Below are 19,250 nucleotides of genomic sequence, written 5' to 3' on the forward strand. Positions count from 1 at the left end.
ATATTTGTGGGAAAAACTTTTATTAAAAACAGTCTTAAGTGCACACAATGTAAGAAAAGCAGAGGTATTCCTCACTCAAAGGTAGCTAAAATAATTTAGATATTTATATTCTGCATTTAACAGAAAAAAAACAATCTGCTCAAAGCAAATAAAAACCATTAAAAGCAAAAAAATGAAAACAATCAAAATCAATAATAAAAAAACAAGCTTAATACAATAATAGTGTAAAAATAAACACAAACCAACCTAACATACAGCAACTACCGACCTATATCAAACTTACCGTTCATAGCCAAAATCTTAGAAATCGTCCAATCCCAACTCTCCGACTACCTCGACACAAACAACATTCTTCACCCCTCTCGATTCGGTTTCAGGAAAAACTTAAGTACAGAATCTCTCCTGCTCTCACTAAATGACACAGTGCTCAGAGGATTTGACAAAGGACAAAGCTATCTTTTAATTCTCCTGGATCTATCGGCTGCTTTCAACACTGTCAATCACTCCATTCTAATTAACATGCTAACGGAAATAGGAATCATGGGTAATACTTTAAAATGGTTCTACTCAAACCTAACACATAGAAATTTCAAAGTAATGTTCAACAACAACCTCTCGAATAAAGTAAACCTCAACCCAGGAGTGCCACAAGGATCCGCCCTATCAGCTACTCTCTTCAACATATACCTTCTACCAATGTGTCATACACTAGAACGCCTCGGACTAACCTATTTTCTATAAGCTATACAGAATACTTTGGAAGATACTTATGATAGAACTGCTATCTATCTCTCGGAAATAAAAAAGCAACTAAATGACCTGAAACATAATAAATATTGATAAAATTGAATTAATCATCCTAGTCAGAAAAAACAACTCCACCCTCATGAAGCCACTCTTAACTGAAAACCCAAAAACAGTAATTTCACCTGTCACTCATACGTGAAATCTAGGAATCACCATTGACAAAGGGCTATCTTTCAAAATCCATATAACCAACAAGATAAAGGAAGGATATCATAAACTGACACTCAGACGTCTTAAACCATTCCTCACACAAGATGATTTCAGAACAGTCCTCCAACTACTAATTTTCTCCAACCTAGACTACCGCAACACCCTACTTCTTGGACTACCTTTCACTACAATCCGTCCGCTACAAATCCTACAGAACACAGCCGCCAGAATTCTGACAGGATCAAAAAAACATTAACACAGCACTCCAATACTAATCACATTACACTGGATACCAATAAAATACTGAATAGAATACAAAATACTAACAATCCTGCATAAAATAATCATAGGACAACAAATCAATTGGCTAAGCAAATCCACCAGAATACACTCCAAAATGGAACCTACGCTCAAAGAATAAAGGCCTCCTCAAAATCCCTCACGCAAGAAATCACTCGACTAAACACAACACGAGAGAGAGCCATATCCATTGCCAGCCTCACACTATGGAACTCATTACCAATTGGAATAAGAACTTAATCAAGTGTTAAAATGTTCAAAAAAAAAAAAAAGTTTTGAAAACCTGGCTTTTCACCAGAGCCTACTCAAATTCTCTCAACCAAGCAGCCTATCAAGCACACATACAACCCAACAACAGGAAGAAAGCTACATCCACAGCTCTACCAAAGAACTCTTAAAATGGATCACCCTAACGACCTCAGATTGTATATATTAATTCATATAAAGATTCTTTAAATTGTTAATTTAAATTGTTAATCCCCCTGCAATAACTTAGCTGTATATAATGAGCCGTACAAGGAAGAACTGTTATATGTAATGAACTCAGACTACATATTTATACTATGACGATGATTATACGATAAGATAATGTGACTATGTTTATACAACCTGTTGCTTGTCTCTGTAAACCGTTCTGATGGCACAACCGAATGACGGTATACAAAACACGTTAAATAAATAAATAAGGTGAAATTATACTTACCTGGCAATTTTCTTTCTTGAATCCTGCTAGATGGGATTTCTCTCCTCTACAGCTGACCAAGACAGAGGAAGGAAAATTAGTTTCTTACCTGATAATTTTCCTTCCTGTAGTACCACGGATCAGTCCAGACTCCTGGGTTTTGCCTCCCCTCCCCAGCAGATGGAAACAGAAGTTTTCAAAACAAAACTCTGCCTTATATAGGATGGTGCCACCTACAGTCCGGCAGTATTACTCAATGTCAAAGCAGAATGGCTCTCAAAAAACCACCATAACTATGTACAATAACCCTTCAACCAGAAAAAGAAATAATCGGTTCACTTAACCCTCCTAGGAACTGAACCTGTAGAACCACTTGAGGACGGTCAATCCAATTTCTGTAGATCTGAAAACAAAATCAATCAATAACAGAGGACTCTCCCTTACTTCCATGTGTTCCCCGGGCAAGACTCTGGACTGATCCGTGGTACTACAGGAACGAAAATTATCAGGTAAGAAACTCATTTTCCTTTCCCTGTACGTATCCGGATCAGTTCAGACTCCTGGGATGTACCAGAGCTTTCTTACCTGAGAAGGGATCTGGAGAGACCCGCTCTAAGCACTGCTTCTCCAAAGCCTCCTTCACCCGGTGCCTGAACATCCAGTCTGTAGTGTCTGGCAAAGATATGCAAAGACTTCCAAGTCGCTGCCCTGCAGATCTCCTGCAGTGAGACCATTTGACACTCTGCCCAAGAAGCCGCCTGCAAACGGGTAGAATAAGCCCGAAGACCAAACGGTACAGGCTTACCACGCAGCAAATATGCCGAGCCTATAGCCTCTTTCAACCAGCGCGAAATCGTAGCTTTAGATGCCGTATTTCCTCGTTTCGGACCAGCCCACAGCACAAAAAGATGGTCTGTCATGAAACGCGTTAGTAACTTCCAGATAATGCAACAACGCCCGATGAACAACCAGCTTCCGCAAGTCTTTAGACATAGCGTCTGACCGGTCCAAAACGGGAAACGGCGGAAACTCCACTGACTGATTCACGAGAAAAGCAGATACCACCTTCGGAAAAAAGGAGGGAACTGTCTGCAAGGACACACCAGAATCCGAAATTCTCAGAAACGGCTCCCTACAGGATAGAGCCTGGAGCTCCGATACCCTGTGAGCAGATGTGATAACGATAAGGAAAATCACCTTTAACGTGAAATCTTTTATTGTAGCCATTTTCAGAGGCTCAAAGGGTGCCATACACAGAGCTGAGAGAACTAAGTTCAGATTCCAAGAAGGAAAAGGGTGCCTGATCGGGGGACGTAAATGTTTTGCCCCCTTTAGGAAACGAGCCACATCAGCATTGAATGGAACCACGCAAACAACCAAGAGCTGCCACCTGAACCCTCAGGGAACTACACGATAAGCCCTTGGCGAGTCCAGATTGAAAGAAAATTATACTATCAGACACCAAAGACCGAGTAGGAACAATCGCCCAGTCCATGCACCAAGATTCAAAGATTCTCCACATGAACACATGTGGATGTCTTGTGCGACCGGAGAAGTGTTGCCACCACAGCATTCGAATACACTTTGCTCCTCAGGCGGCGCCTCTCAAAAGCCATGCCACTAGACAAAAGTGATCGACCTCTTCCAACCTTCCACGGGTCCTTGATGGAGAAGGTCCGGTAGCAGTGGCAACCGCAGGGGACCCGCCACTGCCAGACTGACCAGGTCCGCAAACCAAGGCCGTCTCAGCCACTCTGGAGCTACGAGGATGACTTCTGCTGGGTGTATCTCCACTCTCCTGAGCACTTTGCCTACCAGCGTTCAAGGAGGGAAGACGTACAGCAGCACGTCGGTCGGCCAGGGCAGCACCAGGGCATCTACCCCTTCTGCTCCTGTTACTCTGCACCAACCGAAGAAGTGCGGAGCCTTGGCGTTCTGAAATGTTGCCATGAGATCCAGGCGGGGTACACCCCACATGTCGCATATGAGCTGGAAAGCTTCGTCTGCAAGCTCCCATACCCTGGGATCAAGGGGGTGCCGACTGAGAAAGTCCGCCTGAACTTTGTCAACTCCTACTATAGGATACACTGCAATACTTACTAAATGCTTCTCTGCCCAGCTGATCAGCTGCCAGGCTTCCATGGCTACTGGCTGGCTCTTGGTTCCCCCTTGGCGATTGATATGTCACCGTAGTCACATTGTCAGAAAGAATTCTGACTTCCCCTGGAGGAGAGGGCAGAACGCTTGCAACGCTAACCACACTGCCCTGGTTTCCAGATGATTGACCGACTACTGAGATTCTTCCTGGGACCATTGTCCCTGCACCGACTTCCTCAGGCAAACCGCTCCCCAACCGGAGAGGCTGGCGACCGTGGTCACCACTGTCCATTCAGGCACCTCCAGGGGAACTCCTCAGGATAAGTTATCCGAGATAAGCCACCAATCAAAACTGGAGCGTAACTGAAACTGTTCAGAGACTGGATTCCAACTCGAAAACAACGCTGACTGTAAAGGACACATATGAGCAAAGGCCCAGGGCACCAGCTCCAGGGTGGAAGTCATCGAGCAGAGAACCCACAAATAATCCCGCACTCTGGGGAGACGGTTGGCCAATAAGTCCCGCACTTGTTCTTGTAGCTTGACAATTCGGTCAGAGTTAAGGAACACTCTCCCCTATTGAGTGTCTAATAGAGCTCCTAAAAACTCCAAAGACTGGGTGGGCACCAGTCGGCTCCTGGCTAAGTTGATCACCCAACCCAGTGATCGCAGGATATAGATATAGGCAGCAGGAGGGCACTGCAGGCGTGTCTCACATGATACCCTTAGTCCCCCAGAACCTCCTTGCCCTTGTCTTCTTGGGTGCGATCCTGACTGGTCTAGCAGCATTCAAAGAAAGAAAATTATCAGATAACTATAATTTTACCTTTCTTATCATCCTGCAAGACCAGGTATTACGTTTGGGATTTACCATAGCTTCCCCTTAATTGGAACAGGGGATGACAGGACTATCTGACCAATCCCTGCCTCAAAGGGAGTGACTGATTTGGACTGGGTGACCAATCTATAGTATTTAAGGAAGTACAAGGATAACCATGCCATTCCCTTGCCTATTTCTTCCAGCGAGACAGAGGTGCCTCTGCCCAGGATGAGGCTTGTGCCCTTACAGAGAGAGTTCGGAGTATTGTCAGGACCTGCTATCCTGATAATAGGTAGGCCAGTGGTATTGCCTCCTTGCTCCATCTGGTGCGGTGGCCTTAGAGGCTACCTACTCCTTTTTGGGCACCAAGAATCAAGAATAGCTCATCTGTTCTTCTATAATGCTAGGTATGTCAAGGGAGTCCAGTGTATATTTAATCGTGGGTTTTAAATTTTTCTTATCAGCCCCCGCTGCTGAGGGTTGGACGAGTCTTTGCTTCCCATGAAAAGCTGATACTAGCTCAGGTAGGAAAGATGGAACTGGACCTTGAGAAACTGCTAGATAAGGATCTCTGCAGAGATCTGTTTTTCTGCAGAACTGAGCCTGCCACTCAGATATGCCTTAGCCACGCAAATTCCTTCACATAAGACCATTCCCAAAATGGCCCTTCATGGATGCCCATGTTAATGGCCTAAGGGGCCCCTTGCCCATGGCCTTTAGCATCCAAATGATATCCTACTTTATTCACATCCCAACTTAACAGGGAAAGGAGGTGGGGTATTATTCTGCATACCTGATGATTCCCTGAGCTGCCTTGGCACTTATAAGCCAGACATCTAAATATGGGCACAGCATAGTGCCCTGTGTATGCAGGGATGCTGGAATCACCACTACCACCTTGGAGGAAGTTAGGGAGCTGTTGCTAGTTTGCAAGTCACCCTTGGACTGGGCATACTCACTCCATACACAGAGCCTTATTGAGCTCTGGCGACACCCTCAGATGGGAATATGGTAATGAGCTTCCACCACGTCCGAGGATGCCTGAATACACCTGGCCTCACCAACGATATCCCCGACCACAGCCTCCCACCAGAAGTGGGACACATGTAGGTAAAAACAACAAAAAAAAAAAAAAAAAAAGAGAGACTATTCTCTTCTTGGGGCCTCTGAGGTCTGAGTCCTCAAGGATATCCTCTCCAGGTTGTACCTATTCCGGGCCCAGATTGCAATGCCTTTTTCCATCCAGGCTAACTGGAACCTACTGAACCCCATACTGAGTGGCCCGGGCCCCACTGCCTCCACAAATGTAGCTTGCAGAACCTTTGCCTAAAATGGTCTTTTTTAGAGATGCCTTTAAAGCTTGTGATCATTGATTTCATGAAGCTCGAGTGGCAACGCATTCCAGCAGGTAGGGCTTAAGCATCGGGCACCTGCAACTCATGAGTTCTAAGGTGCTGCATTTCCAGGAAGAGCTATGGGCTCTCCCTCCAAAATTCTGACCTTCTACCACGATGCCAGTCTTCCACATGCCTGCCGAGACTAAGCACCTGCTATTCCTCTCCTACTTTGGCAGAGAATACCTTCACCTAACACTCTTCCCTCAAAACAGCTTAATATATCAGGCCCTTAGCTCGTCCCTGAGGCAATGGAGGGTAAAGTGACCTGGCCAAGGTCATCCCCCCTTTTGTCTTTCCCTTGGTCTCCAGTAAGCACCCTAATCCAGTAGTCTCTGTCTCCCTCAGGTATTGTAATCTGGCCCAAAACTCAGAGAAATCAAAGATCCCCCAATAATCACATCACCCAACGCAACAGGGAATCACAATAAACGGGTTGTATGATTTATTGTGATTCCCTGTTGTGTTGGGTGATCCCTCAGGTATTGGCCAGGACCACACCTCCTTTATAGCAGAGTAAGGTCCTCAAAAAGGTGTATCCTCTGTTTCCGTCAGCTGCGGAGGAGGGAAATCCTAGTCTAGTAGGATGATAAGGAACGCTAAATGCAGTCTACAGTGATAGATTGCTACAATAAAATAGCTCAAATACATAAAAACAAAAGACACTAATAATAAAACAAAGCAATTAAGAGTGAAGGTCTGTCAATCTCTACAGTTCCCTTTCTCTCCTCCCGCTTCCCCTCCTCTTCAGGCCCTCCCTAGCTTCTTTTTATATTGCGTTCATAAAGAAAAGGATCGCAAGCAGATTCTTTACCGAGTCAGGCAACAACTTTGCTGAGATTTGTTACCAAGTCACATGATGCCTAACCTGCCAAATGAAACTATGGCCTAAAGCTTTAGTCCTTCCCTATTTCCGATCATTTTTTATAACACAGAAAAGACGGACGATACCAACCTCCTACCACCCGTTTTCTTTTGCCAGTTTTGGGATGCTCCCACTGGGTTTTCTCTTCAATATGGCTGTTCAAAGAAAAGGAGAAACTAAGGTTACATAAAACAGTGCAGCAAGAAACGCCCTATTATCGGAGCTTCTTACCAACATCAGAAATACATGCTATTACCACATCATGTACACATTACCATGTTTTCCAAACAGAAACATCTAATTAACTTCTAACATTTGGCAGACAAATGGCCAACGTTTCAACAGATGGCACTTCTCACATCACGATATATTCTGCACTTTCATTTTTTTTTATTTTTTGTTGAGGTTTCTACACCATGCCTGTCTATGCAATTATCTCATACATCAACTCTGAAACAGAAACAATTTTATAAAAACTTGTGACTCAGTACAACACGGAGTCAATGTAAGTTATACATCTTTGATTCTCAGATTTCCCATGATATCAACTGCTACAGACAACTGTAAATGGCTGCAAAAATAAATCATCAACAGCCTTCAAAATTATCTGTCCTTCAATGACCATTAGCTCCCATAAGATTTAATGCTGAGGCAAGCTCAATGCAGCTCACTTACTTGTGCCTCCAGAGGTCAATAGGCAAGGCCTGGGTCTAAAACAAAGGAAACTGATTGGCAGTCAGCCCCCTCCCAGGCCAACAAACCAATAGGCAATGGAGATGGACTACTCAAGGCCAATGCCAGAGAAATGAGCACATTCCCACAACAATATAAGATGTGAAGCCAATGCATAGTTGTGAGTAGGCATGAGCCAGTACCCGGGTGAATATAGAGACCAGTCTGCTGGTAGTGCACTGAAAGAGTACACAAGTACCAGAAAGAGAGGGAGTACAGAGAAAGAGGGGAATATATAAAACAGTATATTGATTAAGCTAAAGCAAGATTTAGAGTACTGGGTTAAATGTAGGGGCATCAACTACAGGAAGAGGCAAACATAGCAGCAGCAGTCAGTAACAGAAGATTCTGACACACAAACTATCACTGGAAGTGTGTTACTAGAGTGCAATGTATGTAAAATGATTTGGGGCCATGTGTCTCCTGGAGTCATGGTCGCATGGGAGCAGCCTGAGTGAGGATCGGACATCAACAGGACAAGCCAACATTTAAGCAAGCCAGAGAGAGGCTACTGGCATGGGACAGGAGGCAATGCTCTTTTGTGGATTGTGAACTGGTTAAAAGATAAGAAATAGAGTAAGCCTAAATAGTCAATTTTCTCAATGGAGGAAAGTGGAATGCCCCAGGAATATACACCAGAATCAGTGCTTTTTAACAAATACAAATGATCTGGAAAAGGGAACAAGTGAGAAGATCAAATCTACAGACAACACCAAATTATTCCAAGTTGTTAAATCACAAATGGCTAGTGAGAAATTACAGGAGGACCGTGAGAGAGACCGAGTATCCAAATGGCAGATGAAATTTAATGTGGACATGTGCAAAGTGATGCAAATAGAGAAAAGTAACCCACAATCAGGTCTATCCAGTAACGAGCGGTAGGAAGAGCTGCGTTAGTGCCCGGCGCACCCGCGGTTGCTGCACGCACAGTGCAGCTCACCTACCGCTCGATCCTGTATGTAAATAGCTTGCAAATGCAAGCTGCGTCTAAGAAGCGTCCGTGAAGCGTTAGGCCCGCGCAACCCATTTTACTGGATAGAGCGCCTATACAGTATCCTGGGTGCGCGGGCCTAACGCTTCACGGCCACGCTGGTATCTGTCATTTCAAATGACAGATACCAGGAAGTCGGGATTGCCAGGAGAGGTCGCTTTACACTGCCAGTCCCTTCTTCCCTCCTCCCGAAGCAGGGCGCGAAAAGCAGCCTTGCTCCGGGAGGAGGGAAGAAGGGACTGGCAGTGTAAAGCGACAAAGCGACTTACTTTTTGCAGCCCCTCCGGACATCGGACGACCTCTCCTGCCTCCAGCTGCTCGCGAAGATGGACGCCTGCACGGCCGCTGAGGACGTGACGTCACATGCCATGACGCCAAACGTCGTGACGTCACGTCTTCAGCGGCCGTGCAGGCGTCCATCTTCGCGAGCAGCTGGAGGCAGGAGAGGTCGTCCGATGTCCGGAGGGGGCTGCAAAAGTAAGTCGCTTCGTGCTTTTCGCGCCCTGCTTTGGGAGGAGGGGAAGGGGAACTGGCACGGGGGAAGCCACGATGTCCGGAGGAGGGGGGCTGCAAAAGTAAGTCGCCGAGCGTAGGATTGCCCGTCCTCTCCCCTCTCTCTCTTGCAATTTTTTTTTTTCGCTTTTTTTTTTGCTTCGGGAGGAGGGGAGAGGACTGGGGCTGCCCCGGAGACCAGCATCCATGGACGCGGCCAGAGCAGGTGAGCGGGGGCTGCGGGAAAACTTGCCGCCTACCCTTACCCCTGCCTCTAACGCAGGGGTAAGGGTAGGCGGTAAGTTAGCAGGTTAAACGCACGGCAAAACGGCAGGGTAAAATAGCGATAGTCGGGGCGCGGGTTACTGGATGCTAGGGAATAGCTAATTCGCTCGTTTGCATGCAATATACATGCCGCGTGCGGAAGGGGTTGCCCGGGGATTTTAGGATGCAGTAAGGGTAGGTTAAAGGGGGTTGTGGATCGCAGGAAGGGCTAACGCAGCCGGAAAGTGAGTAGAACGCGGGTTAGGAGCGGGGTAAACGCGGCCGCACTTTACTGGAGGGGAAGGGGAACTGGCACTTTACTGGAGTTACTGGAGTTACCACTTAGACAATATGTTAAAATCCTCGGCTCTGTGTGCGGCACCAGTCAAAAAAAAAAAGCAAAACAATGTTAGGAATAGATAAAAGGAAAGGAATATAATTCCACTGTATCCTTCCATGGTGTGACCACATCTAAAGTTCTATGTGCAATTCTGGTTGCTGCATCGTAAAAAAAAAGACATAGCTGAACTAGAAAAGGTAGACAAGAGCAACCAAATCAATAAAGGGTATGGAACAGCTCCCCTATGGAGAAAGGCTAAAGAGATTAGGGCTTTCCAGCTTGGAGAAGAGACGGCTGAGGGAAGATGTAAGAGAAGTCTATGAAATCATGTGTGGACTGGAACAAGTAAATGCAAATAAGCTGTTCACTATTTCAAAAAAATACAAGGTCATGGGGGCTCTCCATGAAGTTGTTAGTAGCACATTCTAAACAAATTGGATAAAATTCTTTTTTTACTCAACGCACAATTAAGCTCTGAAATTCTTTGCCGCAGTATGTGATAAAGGCAGTTAGCATAACTGGGTTTAAAAAAAGTTTGAACAAGTTCCAGGAAGAAAAGTCCACAAACTGCGATTAACCAGGTAGACTTGGGGCCAGCCACTGTATACAGTATGTTTGGATTTTCAGAAGGCATTTGACAAAGTGCCCCATAAGAGATTCCTGAGAAAATAGTCATAAGATAGGACGCAATGTAGTACTGGGGACTGCATACTGGTTAGAAGATGGGAAACAGGGAAAAGTCTAAATGGTCAGTTTTCTAAGTGGAGAAAGGTAAACAGTGGAGTGCCTCAGGGATCTGTACTGGGACATGTGTTTAATCTACCTTATAAATGGGTTCTGACCCACGCCCGCAAATGCGTAGTAGAGAGCAGCTCTACCGCGCATGCGTGGGCGGGAGAGCACGTCGGTCAGAACGGAGCTAAGATGACGCTGCGAGGAGCAGCTGCGGCAGAGCAGCTGCGACGATATCAGGCGGGCCGAGCTACAATAGGTGGGAGGAACGGCAGCGATAGCAGGAGGAAATGCAGCGGCGGGAAGGAGCAGCTGAGGTGCTCGCTGGGGAGGGATCCCCGGAGACCTCCCGTCTCCATTAGCGGGCCGCACTGAAGAGGGAGAGGGAAGGGGGTGGGGATGAGAGTGAGGGAGGGGACGAGAGTGAGGGATAGGATTGAGAGAGGGTAGGGAGTGAGAGGTAGAATGAGGGGGAGGTGAGAGTGAGGGGTGGGAGTATGAAGGGGGAGGGAGTATGAGGGGGGAGGTGAGAGTGAGGGAAGGGGAGGGAAAAAGAGGGGGGAGGTGAGAGTGAGGGAGTGGGAGGAAGAATGAGGGGGGAGGTGAGTGAGGGAAGGGGAGGGAGAATGAGGGGGGAGTTGAGAGTGAGGGAAGGGGAGGGAGTGAGAGGGAGAAAGAGGGGGGAGGTGAGAGTGAGGGAAGGGGAGGGAGTGGGAGGGGGAAGGCAGGGTGAGGCGGGGGCAGGGCAGAAATTTGAAGGGGCACTTTTTGACGCTTCAAATTTCTGCCACCTCACCCTGCCTCATTGGCTCGTGAGCAGTGTTGGCACCCCCTAATTTTCGATGCCATAGGCCCCAGGCCTAGCTCACCTAGTATTTCTGCCGGCCCTGGGAACAATGAGTAAGATAATTTAATTTGCAGACAACAAAATTATTCAGAGTTTTTAAATCACAAGCAAACTGTGAAAAATTGCAGGCAGATCTTGTGAGAATGGAAGAGTGGGCATCCAAATGGCAAAGTAAATTTAATGTGGACAAGTGCAAAGAGATGCACATGGGGAAAAGTAACCCAAAACTGTAGTTAAACAATTTTAGATTCCTTATTGAGTTACCACCCAGAAAAAGGATCTAGGCATCATAGTGGACAATACTTTGAAATCCTCCGCTCAGAGTGCAGCAGCTGTCAATAAAGCAAACAATGTTAAGAATTATTATGACCTCTCTATTATTTGGGATCCAGCCAGGGGCTTGTGACCAGGATTGGCCACTGTTGAACCCTCGGTCTGACCCAGTATGGCAGTTCTTATATTAGGGAACCACAGTTTAGCAGATGCGCTAATTCCCTCCCTGAAGAACTGATGGTGTAATAGAAAGGCCCAGGCAGCAAGCAGAAGAGCTTCCTGAGTTGCAGTTTGTCATGCTAAGTGAAGGAAGGGGCGCCAGGATGAATGTAGGATGGGAGCAGATTCTCACATCAGCAAGTGGGCGGGAGACTGGGAAACCTTCAACGGGAATCTGAGCAGTTGCTGCAGGAGAGCCAAAGGAAAGAGACAGTCAAATTCTCCGCTAGTCCCTCGGAGCATATGTAGTGTTGGTACAGAAAAATAAATAAGGGATGTGCTGTGACTGTGTAAATGAACTGACTGGGGCATGTTGCCCAGGGAGAGAATTTAAGAGAGAGAGGGAAAAAGAAAAAAATATATATAAGCTATTACATTTCAGATTTCTTAAGGCACATTACACGAAATTCTAAAACGAAATGGCAAACCGAACAACACAGGGCCAGTGCAAAGGGATTAGGCACCTTCTGCCTTGCGCCATTCCCCCCAGCCCAGACTCCAGGGTTGGGGCCTACATGCCACTGCTCCCCCAAATTTAAATAAAATAACCCTGCCATCCTCCCTAGCCCTCCCCCACCCCCCCAAGACTCTCAAAAAACCCTGCCATATGACAAGAGCCGGCCAATGGCACCAGTAGCCCCTGTCACATGGTAGGGGCTAAAGGTTAGTGGCAGACTACGGCCCAGGAGTGGCGGATCGCTCCCAGGATCCCCGCTGGACCACCAGGAGGTTTTGAGAGTCTTGGGGGAGGGGGGGGGGGCGGCAAGTGTGGATGGAATGAGGCCAGCTGAGAGGAGGAAGCAGCCATCGGAGCCGGGGGTGCAGGGAGCACCTCCACAGCAGCTGGGACCCAGAAGCAGCATAACCGAGAAAGCCACAGAAAACCGCCTCCTCCCCCCCCCCCCCCCCCCCAAGCCCCGCTGCTTAGCAAAAAATAGCATGGCAAAGAGGAACACCCCCAACTGGGGCCTGAGAGGCGACGCAAGTATCTTCAGCCAGGATCACAGTGGAGGAGGATGCATTTTCCACCCCAGGCTGAGGCACGGGAGCAGCAGCAAGGAGAAAAAAATAGAGAGAACCGCACCCAAGTGTGGGGGCCGGGACTAGAGGAACATGTGAGAGACTAGAGTACACTCCTCAGGCAAGAAACACTCCTAGCACCCCCAAAACAAATTGTTCGAGAACAGGATTATATGGTGGGAGCAGTCCCTGGCAAGTAATCCTTGAAGGAATTGTCAAATCCCTACAGTCCTGTATCTAGGATTTCCATCACCTCTAAATCTTGGCCATTTTCTGCCATTGCCTTCTGCTGGAGCCTCCATCCCATGAATATTTTGAGTCCAGCAAATCAGCAGATTTCACAGCAGGGATACACCTAGAAACTCTGACGGCCCATGTGAAGCATGGACTAACGCTAGCATAATAAGCTTTGATCTTTTGGTTGAGATTGAGAACCTATGTGTAACCAGTCAACTCTTGGGCACAGACCACGCAACGCCCCATGACCTGGTGGGGCTCCCAGACAGGGGGGAAAAAGTAAGTCTCTTCAAGGCCCTTAGGGTTTTCTCTCTCTATGGGGCTCTGCTGCACACCAGTCAGTCACACCAAAAATCATTCTTCCCTCCAGCTGTTATTCAAAAATAAAACAGTTTTACAGTGAACTGGAGGCAAAAATTTAATCAAAGCCCAATCGTACACTGTACTCAAATACAAACACACAAATCTCAGTTTCTTTCACACCTCACCACAAAGGTAAGCTCTTCTCGACAGGTACCCTTCTGCTCTGGGCCCTCCCTGTACCTTTTGGGTACTGCAGATCGTCTCAGTTCCTCTCTCCTTCCTCTTTGGTGAGCTTCTGGCTGAACTGGTTTATCAGCCAATGCGGTGTGGATTTTCCCAGCCAGACCTTGAGGGCCCCCCCCTGGTCCCCTCCATCCACAACTCTGCAGCATCCCCTGCTCTCTCTCAGGTCTCCTCAAAATCTGATACTTTCTCAGGAACAACTCTCTTTGGACGCTCCCTTCCTGGAACCCTGTACCCTCTTCTCCCAGGCCCTGTCACCGTGGGGAGACAGCCCCAACCCTGTCTTAGACACCTGCTCCCTCAGCCCTGTGCTGAGGCTGATTCTCAACACACAGACCTCTCCCCATGGGAAGTCACACACTGACTTTACACACAGGGGGCAGGGTCTGGATGGAGACCTCTGACTCACACTGCTGGCAGGATGACCCACTGAAGCCACAAATACTATTCCACAAGGGCAAACACTGCTAGTGAGAGATAGATTTGGGGGTCCTCTTACATATACAATATGTTGGAGTGAATACTCTGCCACCCAAATGCCGTAAGGACTTGATTACTTGCCTTCCAGGACTGGGAATCAGAAAGAATGGGGAATGATAAGAGGAGAGCAAAGGGCATGCAAGGGGTATTGGGGAGGCGCCAACGGATCCTGGCTTGTGGACTGTAATGAGCCAGGTACAGGGCTCACCCAGCTTTAGAAATGCAGCTGTAAGGGGCACCATGGTCTCTGACAACATCACACATGCTGAGAAAGCCTGGAGAAAAAAATCCCTCAAGTCAACTTCTAGATAGATACAAAACACTACTCTACATCTATTCGACTGACATCAATACGGCCAAGAGAGATTTTTACTCTAAAAGAATTCATGAATATCAATACAATCCAAAAATACTTTTTGAATATGTATCTAATTTAACTCTCCCCATTAATCACGACTTTCAAACTGATAAACCTTCGATATCTTGCCATGAATTTTCAAACTATCTTAATGACAAAATATCGAAGCTTGACACAATAAATTTCACTTGTATTTCTGATTTGTCTTCACACACATCTTCCATTACTTCTGATTGATCACATTGGGAGACCATTGCCCCCTCTGAAGTAGAGTCCATCCTCCATAAAATGACACCCGGCTGCACACCCACTTGATCCTATCCCTATTAAATCCCTAAAGCTAATTCCAAACTGTTTAGCTAGGCATATCACTGATATAGTTAACCTGTCTCTTGCTCAAGGTTTTCTCCCAGATTCACTCAAATGTGCAGTTGTTAACCCAATTTTAAAAAAGCCACATTTAGACCCATCTATTTTAGCAAATTACAGACCCATTTCCATTTTACCTTTCCTTAGTAAAATGATAGAAAAAATAGTTAATTTACAACTTACGGAATTCTTAGACAATAATAATAATCTACTTCCGGCCCAACATGGCTTCAAAAAAGGACATAGCACTGAAACACTTTTAGCTACTCTGCTGGATAATATTCTTCATGGTTTCGATAAGGGAATCTCTTTTATCTTGATTCTTTTAGACATCTCTGCTGCATTTGACTCAGTCGACCATAAGTTACTTCTCCATAGATTAGTTGAGATTGGTATAAATGGTCTGAAATGGTTTCAGTCTTTTCTATCTAATCGCTCCTTCAAAGTATGGTGCAATACTTCGGATCTCTCTCCTCTCCCACTAGGTGTCCCTCAAGGTTCATCCCTTTCTCCCACCCTTTTCAACATTTACATGCTTCCATTATGTCACTATCTAAATAAATTAGGACTCTCATATTTCCTTTATGCGGATGATGTCCAAATTTTGTTACCCATCAAAGACAACATCCACAGTACATTGTCACAATGGGAACTATATATTTATGATATCAATAATATCTTTTTTCAAATGGCACTTTCACTCAATCATATCAAAACAGAGTTTCTTCTTCTCTCCAAAAAGTTAACACCTCAACCTATAGATCCATCAGTACTCTCGAATTATAGATTATCCACGTCAGTTAAGGACCTTGGAATTACCTTAGATAAAGAACTTAATTTCAAAGCCCACATCAAAAATCTAATTAAAGAAGGTTTCTATAAACTTCAAGTTCTAAGAAAATTGAAACCGTTACTACATCCTCCTGACTTTAGAACAGTACTACAAGCCTTAATTTTTGCAAAATTAGACTATTGCAACTCCATCTTAACAGGATTGCCTGCTTCCACAATTAAGCCACTTTAACTGCTTCAAAATGCTGCCGCTAGATCCCTATCAAATTGCAGAAAATTTGAACACATCTCTCCAATTTTGCACCAATTACATTGGCTTCCCATCGCTTTTAGATCACAATATAAGATACTTATGCTTATTCATAAAGCATTGTACGATGATGACTCATCTTGGTTACAAAAACCACTTTATCATTGTATTTCTACTAGAAATCTTCGTTCTACAGACACTGGTTTACTCTCTATTCCCTACAGCAAAAAAATGCTCAAAACAGCTACTATAAATCGGGCCCCCTCTATAATTGGTCCTACTCTATGGAACTCACTTCCACCACCACTAAGGACTGAACCCTCCACATCTACCTTTAGACAAAACCTTAAAACATGGCTTTTTATCAAAGCTTTCCCCAGATAAACTCGATAGATTTCTTCCCCTTATACACGGTTTTGTTCCTTTTATTATCGATGAGATACTGAATTTTGGTTTGATAATGATAGAACTATATAAGATAATAAGCTATGTTTAATTTATTGATAATTATTAGGGGGTTTTTTGTTTTCTTTTTTTCCTTATTCCACACGCTGTTTTTGAACTGTTACACTGTATTAGGTCTTCAATAATATTTGTTGACATGGTGGAGGGGTGGAAGGGAGTTGGGGCCGGAGGGTGCTGGAAGCCAATAGTGATGGGTGGGAGTGAGAAAAAGGGTGGGAAAAAAAAAGAAATAAAGAAATAAATGGATGAACTGCGTGGCTTGCTGGGCAGACTGGATGGGCCGTTTGGTCTTCTTCTGCCGTCATTTCTGTGTTTCAATGTAAACCGGTGTGATATTTTGAATTGAATGTCGGTATAAAAAAAGCAAATAAATAAATAAATACATGTAGACTCTGTATATGCAAATTTATCTCATGCATATTCACTGTGGATATTCTGAAAACCTAACTGGCTGTGGAGTCCCCAGGATAGGTTTGGGAAGCCCTGATTTAGGGATTGCCACCTCTTACTTCTAGGAGTGAGCAACAAGAAATGGATCTCTCCATTAGGATCTGCTGGATATTTCCAAGTGACTGTCAGAAGCAGGCTGCTGGGCTCGATGGACCATTGGTCTGAACCAGCATGGCATTTCTTATATTCTTATGAAAGCTATTTACACAGGGCTCTTAGGGGCAGGCTTCCCTGCCTGGCCTTTATATGGTTTTCACAGGTGTGAATCCAATCCTACAGGGCAAAACATACTAAGAGTTGCAGCTGATCACAACCAACTGCAAAGTCAATAATCCAGGAAACAGTATAGCCATAGTTACCAAAGTGTTCCTGCCAGAACAATCTGGATTTCTCTTTACTTTTAATAGTTTCTTGTTTACAGACGGACAACACTAACTCTATTCAATTCCCTATCAGCCGTGGTATAACTGCTTCAGGCTTCCAAGAAGCTTGAGGATATGAAGTGACCACAGTTAAACTTCAGTGTGCATAATGGCTGTGTGGATTATTACAAAACTTGGTGGTAAGAAAGGAATATAAGAACATAAGAAAATGCCATACTGGGTCAGACCAAGGGTCCATCAAGCCCAGCATCCTGTTTCCAACAGTGGCCAATCCAGGCCATAAGAACCTGGCAAGTACCCAAAAACCAAGTCTATTCCATGTTACCATTGCTAATGGCAGTGGCTATTCTCTAAGTGAACTTAATAGCAGGTAATGGACTTCTCCTCCATGAACTTATCCACTCTTTTTTTAAACACAGCTATAATAACTGCACTAACCACATTCTCTGGCAACAAATTCCAGAGTTTAATTGTGCGTTGAGTAAAAAAGAACTTTCTCCGATTAGTTTTAAATGTGCCCCATGCTAACTTCATGGAGTGCCCCCTAGTCTATTAGCCAAAAGAGTAAATAACCGATTCACATCTACCCGTTCTAGACCTCTCATGATTTTAAACACCTCTATCATATCCCCCCTCAGCCGTCTCTTCTCCAAGCTGAAAAGTCCTAACCTCTTTAGTCTTTCCTCATAGGGGAGCTGTTCCATTCCCCTTATCATTTTGGTAGCCCATCGCAATTATATCTTTTTTGAGATGCGGCGACCAGAATTGTACACAGTATTCAAGGTGTGGTCTCACCATGGAGCGATACAGAGGCATTATGACATTTTCCGTTTTATTCACCATTCCCTTTCTAATAATTCCCAACATTCTGTTTGCTTTTTTGACTGCCGCAGCACACTGAGCCAACGATTTCAATGTATTATCCACTATGACGCCTAGATCTCTTTCTTGGGTTGAGGCACCTAATATGGAACCCAACATCGTGTAATTATAGCATGGGTTATTTTTCCCTATATGCATCACCTTGCACTTATCCACATTAAATTTCATCTGCCATTTGGATGCCCAATTTTCCAGTCTCACAAGGTCTTCCTGCAATTTATCACAATCTGCTTGTGATTTAACTACTCTGCACAATTTTGTGTCATCTGCAAATTTGATTATCTCACTCGTCGTATTTCTTTCCAGATCATGTATAAATATATTGAAAAGTACGGGTCCCAATACAGATCCCTGAGGCACTCCACTGTCCACTCCCTTCCACTGGATACGGTGTTGGTGTTGCAAGAATCACAATGCCCGAAACAGCTGTCCAGCCTGAGTACAAGCGAAGCCTAGCGAGAGGCAGCTTTCTCCTTCATCCTTAGTTAGCATCGAGGAGGTCCTGCTGCAGAACACGGGGGACTGGGGAAGGGAGAGAAGAGGAAACCTCTTCGCACTCAGCCCCCCCCTTACTTGGCATAGTAAAGCCATCCGTCCTTCGTGCTCCTCTCCTCCCAGCCTGGGGGCAGCTCGTCCTCGCTGTCTGTGTCGTCCAGTCCCGCGTACTTCAGCGCGGCCATGGCACAGAACGCTCTCAGCCAGAGACGGGAGAACCGGCTGAGACGCTGAGCCCCCGCAGGCCACCGTACAAGAAGAAGCAGCAGCAGGCTGATTACGTCAGGTTGCAAAGGGTTTCTGGGAGTTGTAGTGTTCGTTTTCTTACTTCCTGGTTGCCAGGGGAAACGTGCCTGACAGCAAGCCAGCTCTGGAAAAAAAAAAACATTTCCTTGCCTCGGCTGGGTGATTTGAAAGAAAAAAAAAAAAGTTGTTACAGCCCAGCAATGTGACGGGGTGGTGGCTCCTCCTCGGGTGGATATTTTGTCATTATGTTTACTAATGTGACCAGATTGTAC

The 19,250-nt window shown here is 45.5% G+C and overlaps 1 protein-coding gene across 1 annotated transcript in view; it reads right to left on the reverse strand.

Moving 5' to 3' along the window:
• The window catches only part of WWOX (WW domain containing oxidoreductase), a 1,431,301-nt gene extending 1,412,313 nt beyond the window's left edge, over positions 1 to 18,988 (reverse strand). The window contains exons 1-2 of the mRNA XM_029608165.1: positions 18,811 to 18,988; positions 7,206 to 7,270 (exon numbers count right to left, since the gene is read on the reverse strand). Coding sequence (XP_029464025.1) covers positions 7,206 to 7,270; positions 18,811 to 18,917 — 172 coding nt within the window. The 5' untranslated portion in view covers positions 18,918 to 18,988. The remainder of the gene's footprint in view (positions 1 to 7,205; positions 7,271 to 18,810) is intronic.
• Between the last annotated feature and the right edge of the window lie 262 nt (positions 18,989 to 19,250).

The sequence above is a fragment of the Rhinatrema bivittatum genome, chromosome 7 (genome assembly GCF_901001135.1).
Source record: "Rhinatrema bivittatum chromosome 7, aRhiBiv1.1, whole genome shotgun sequence".
Lineage (NCBI taxonomy): Eukaryota > Metazoa > Chordata > Amphibia > Gymnophiona > Rhinatrematidae > Rhinatrema > Rhinatrema bivittatum.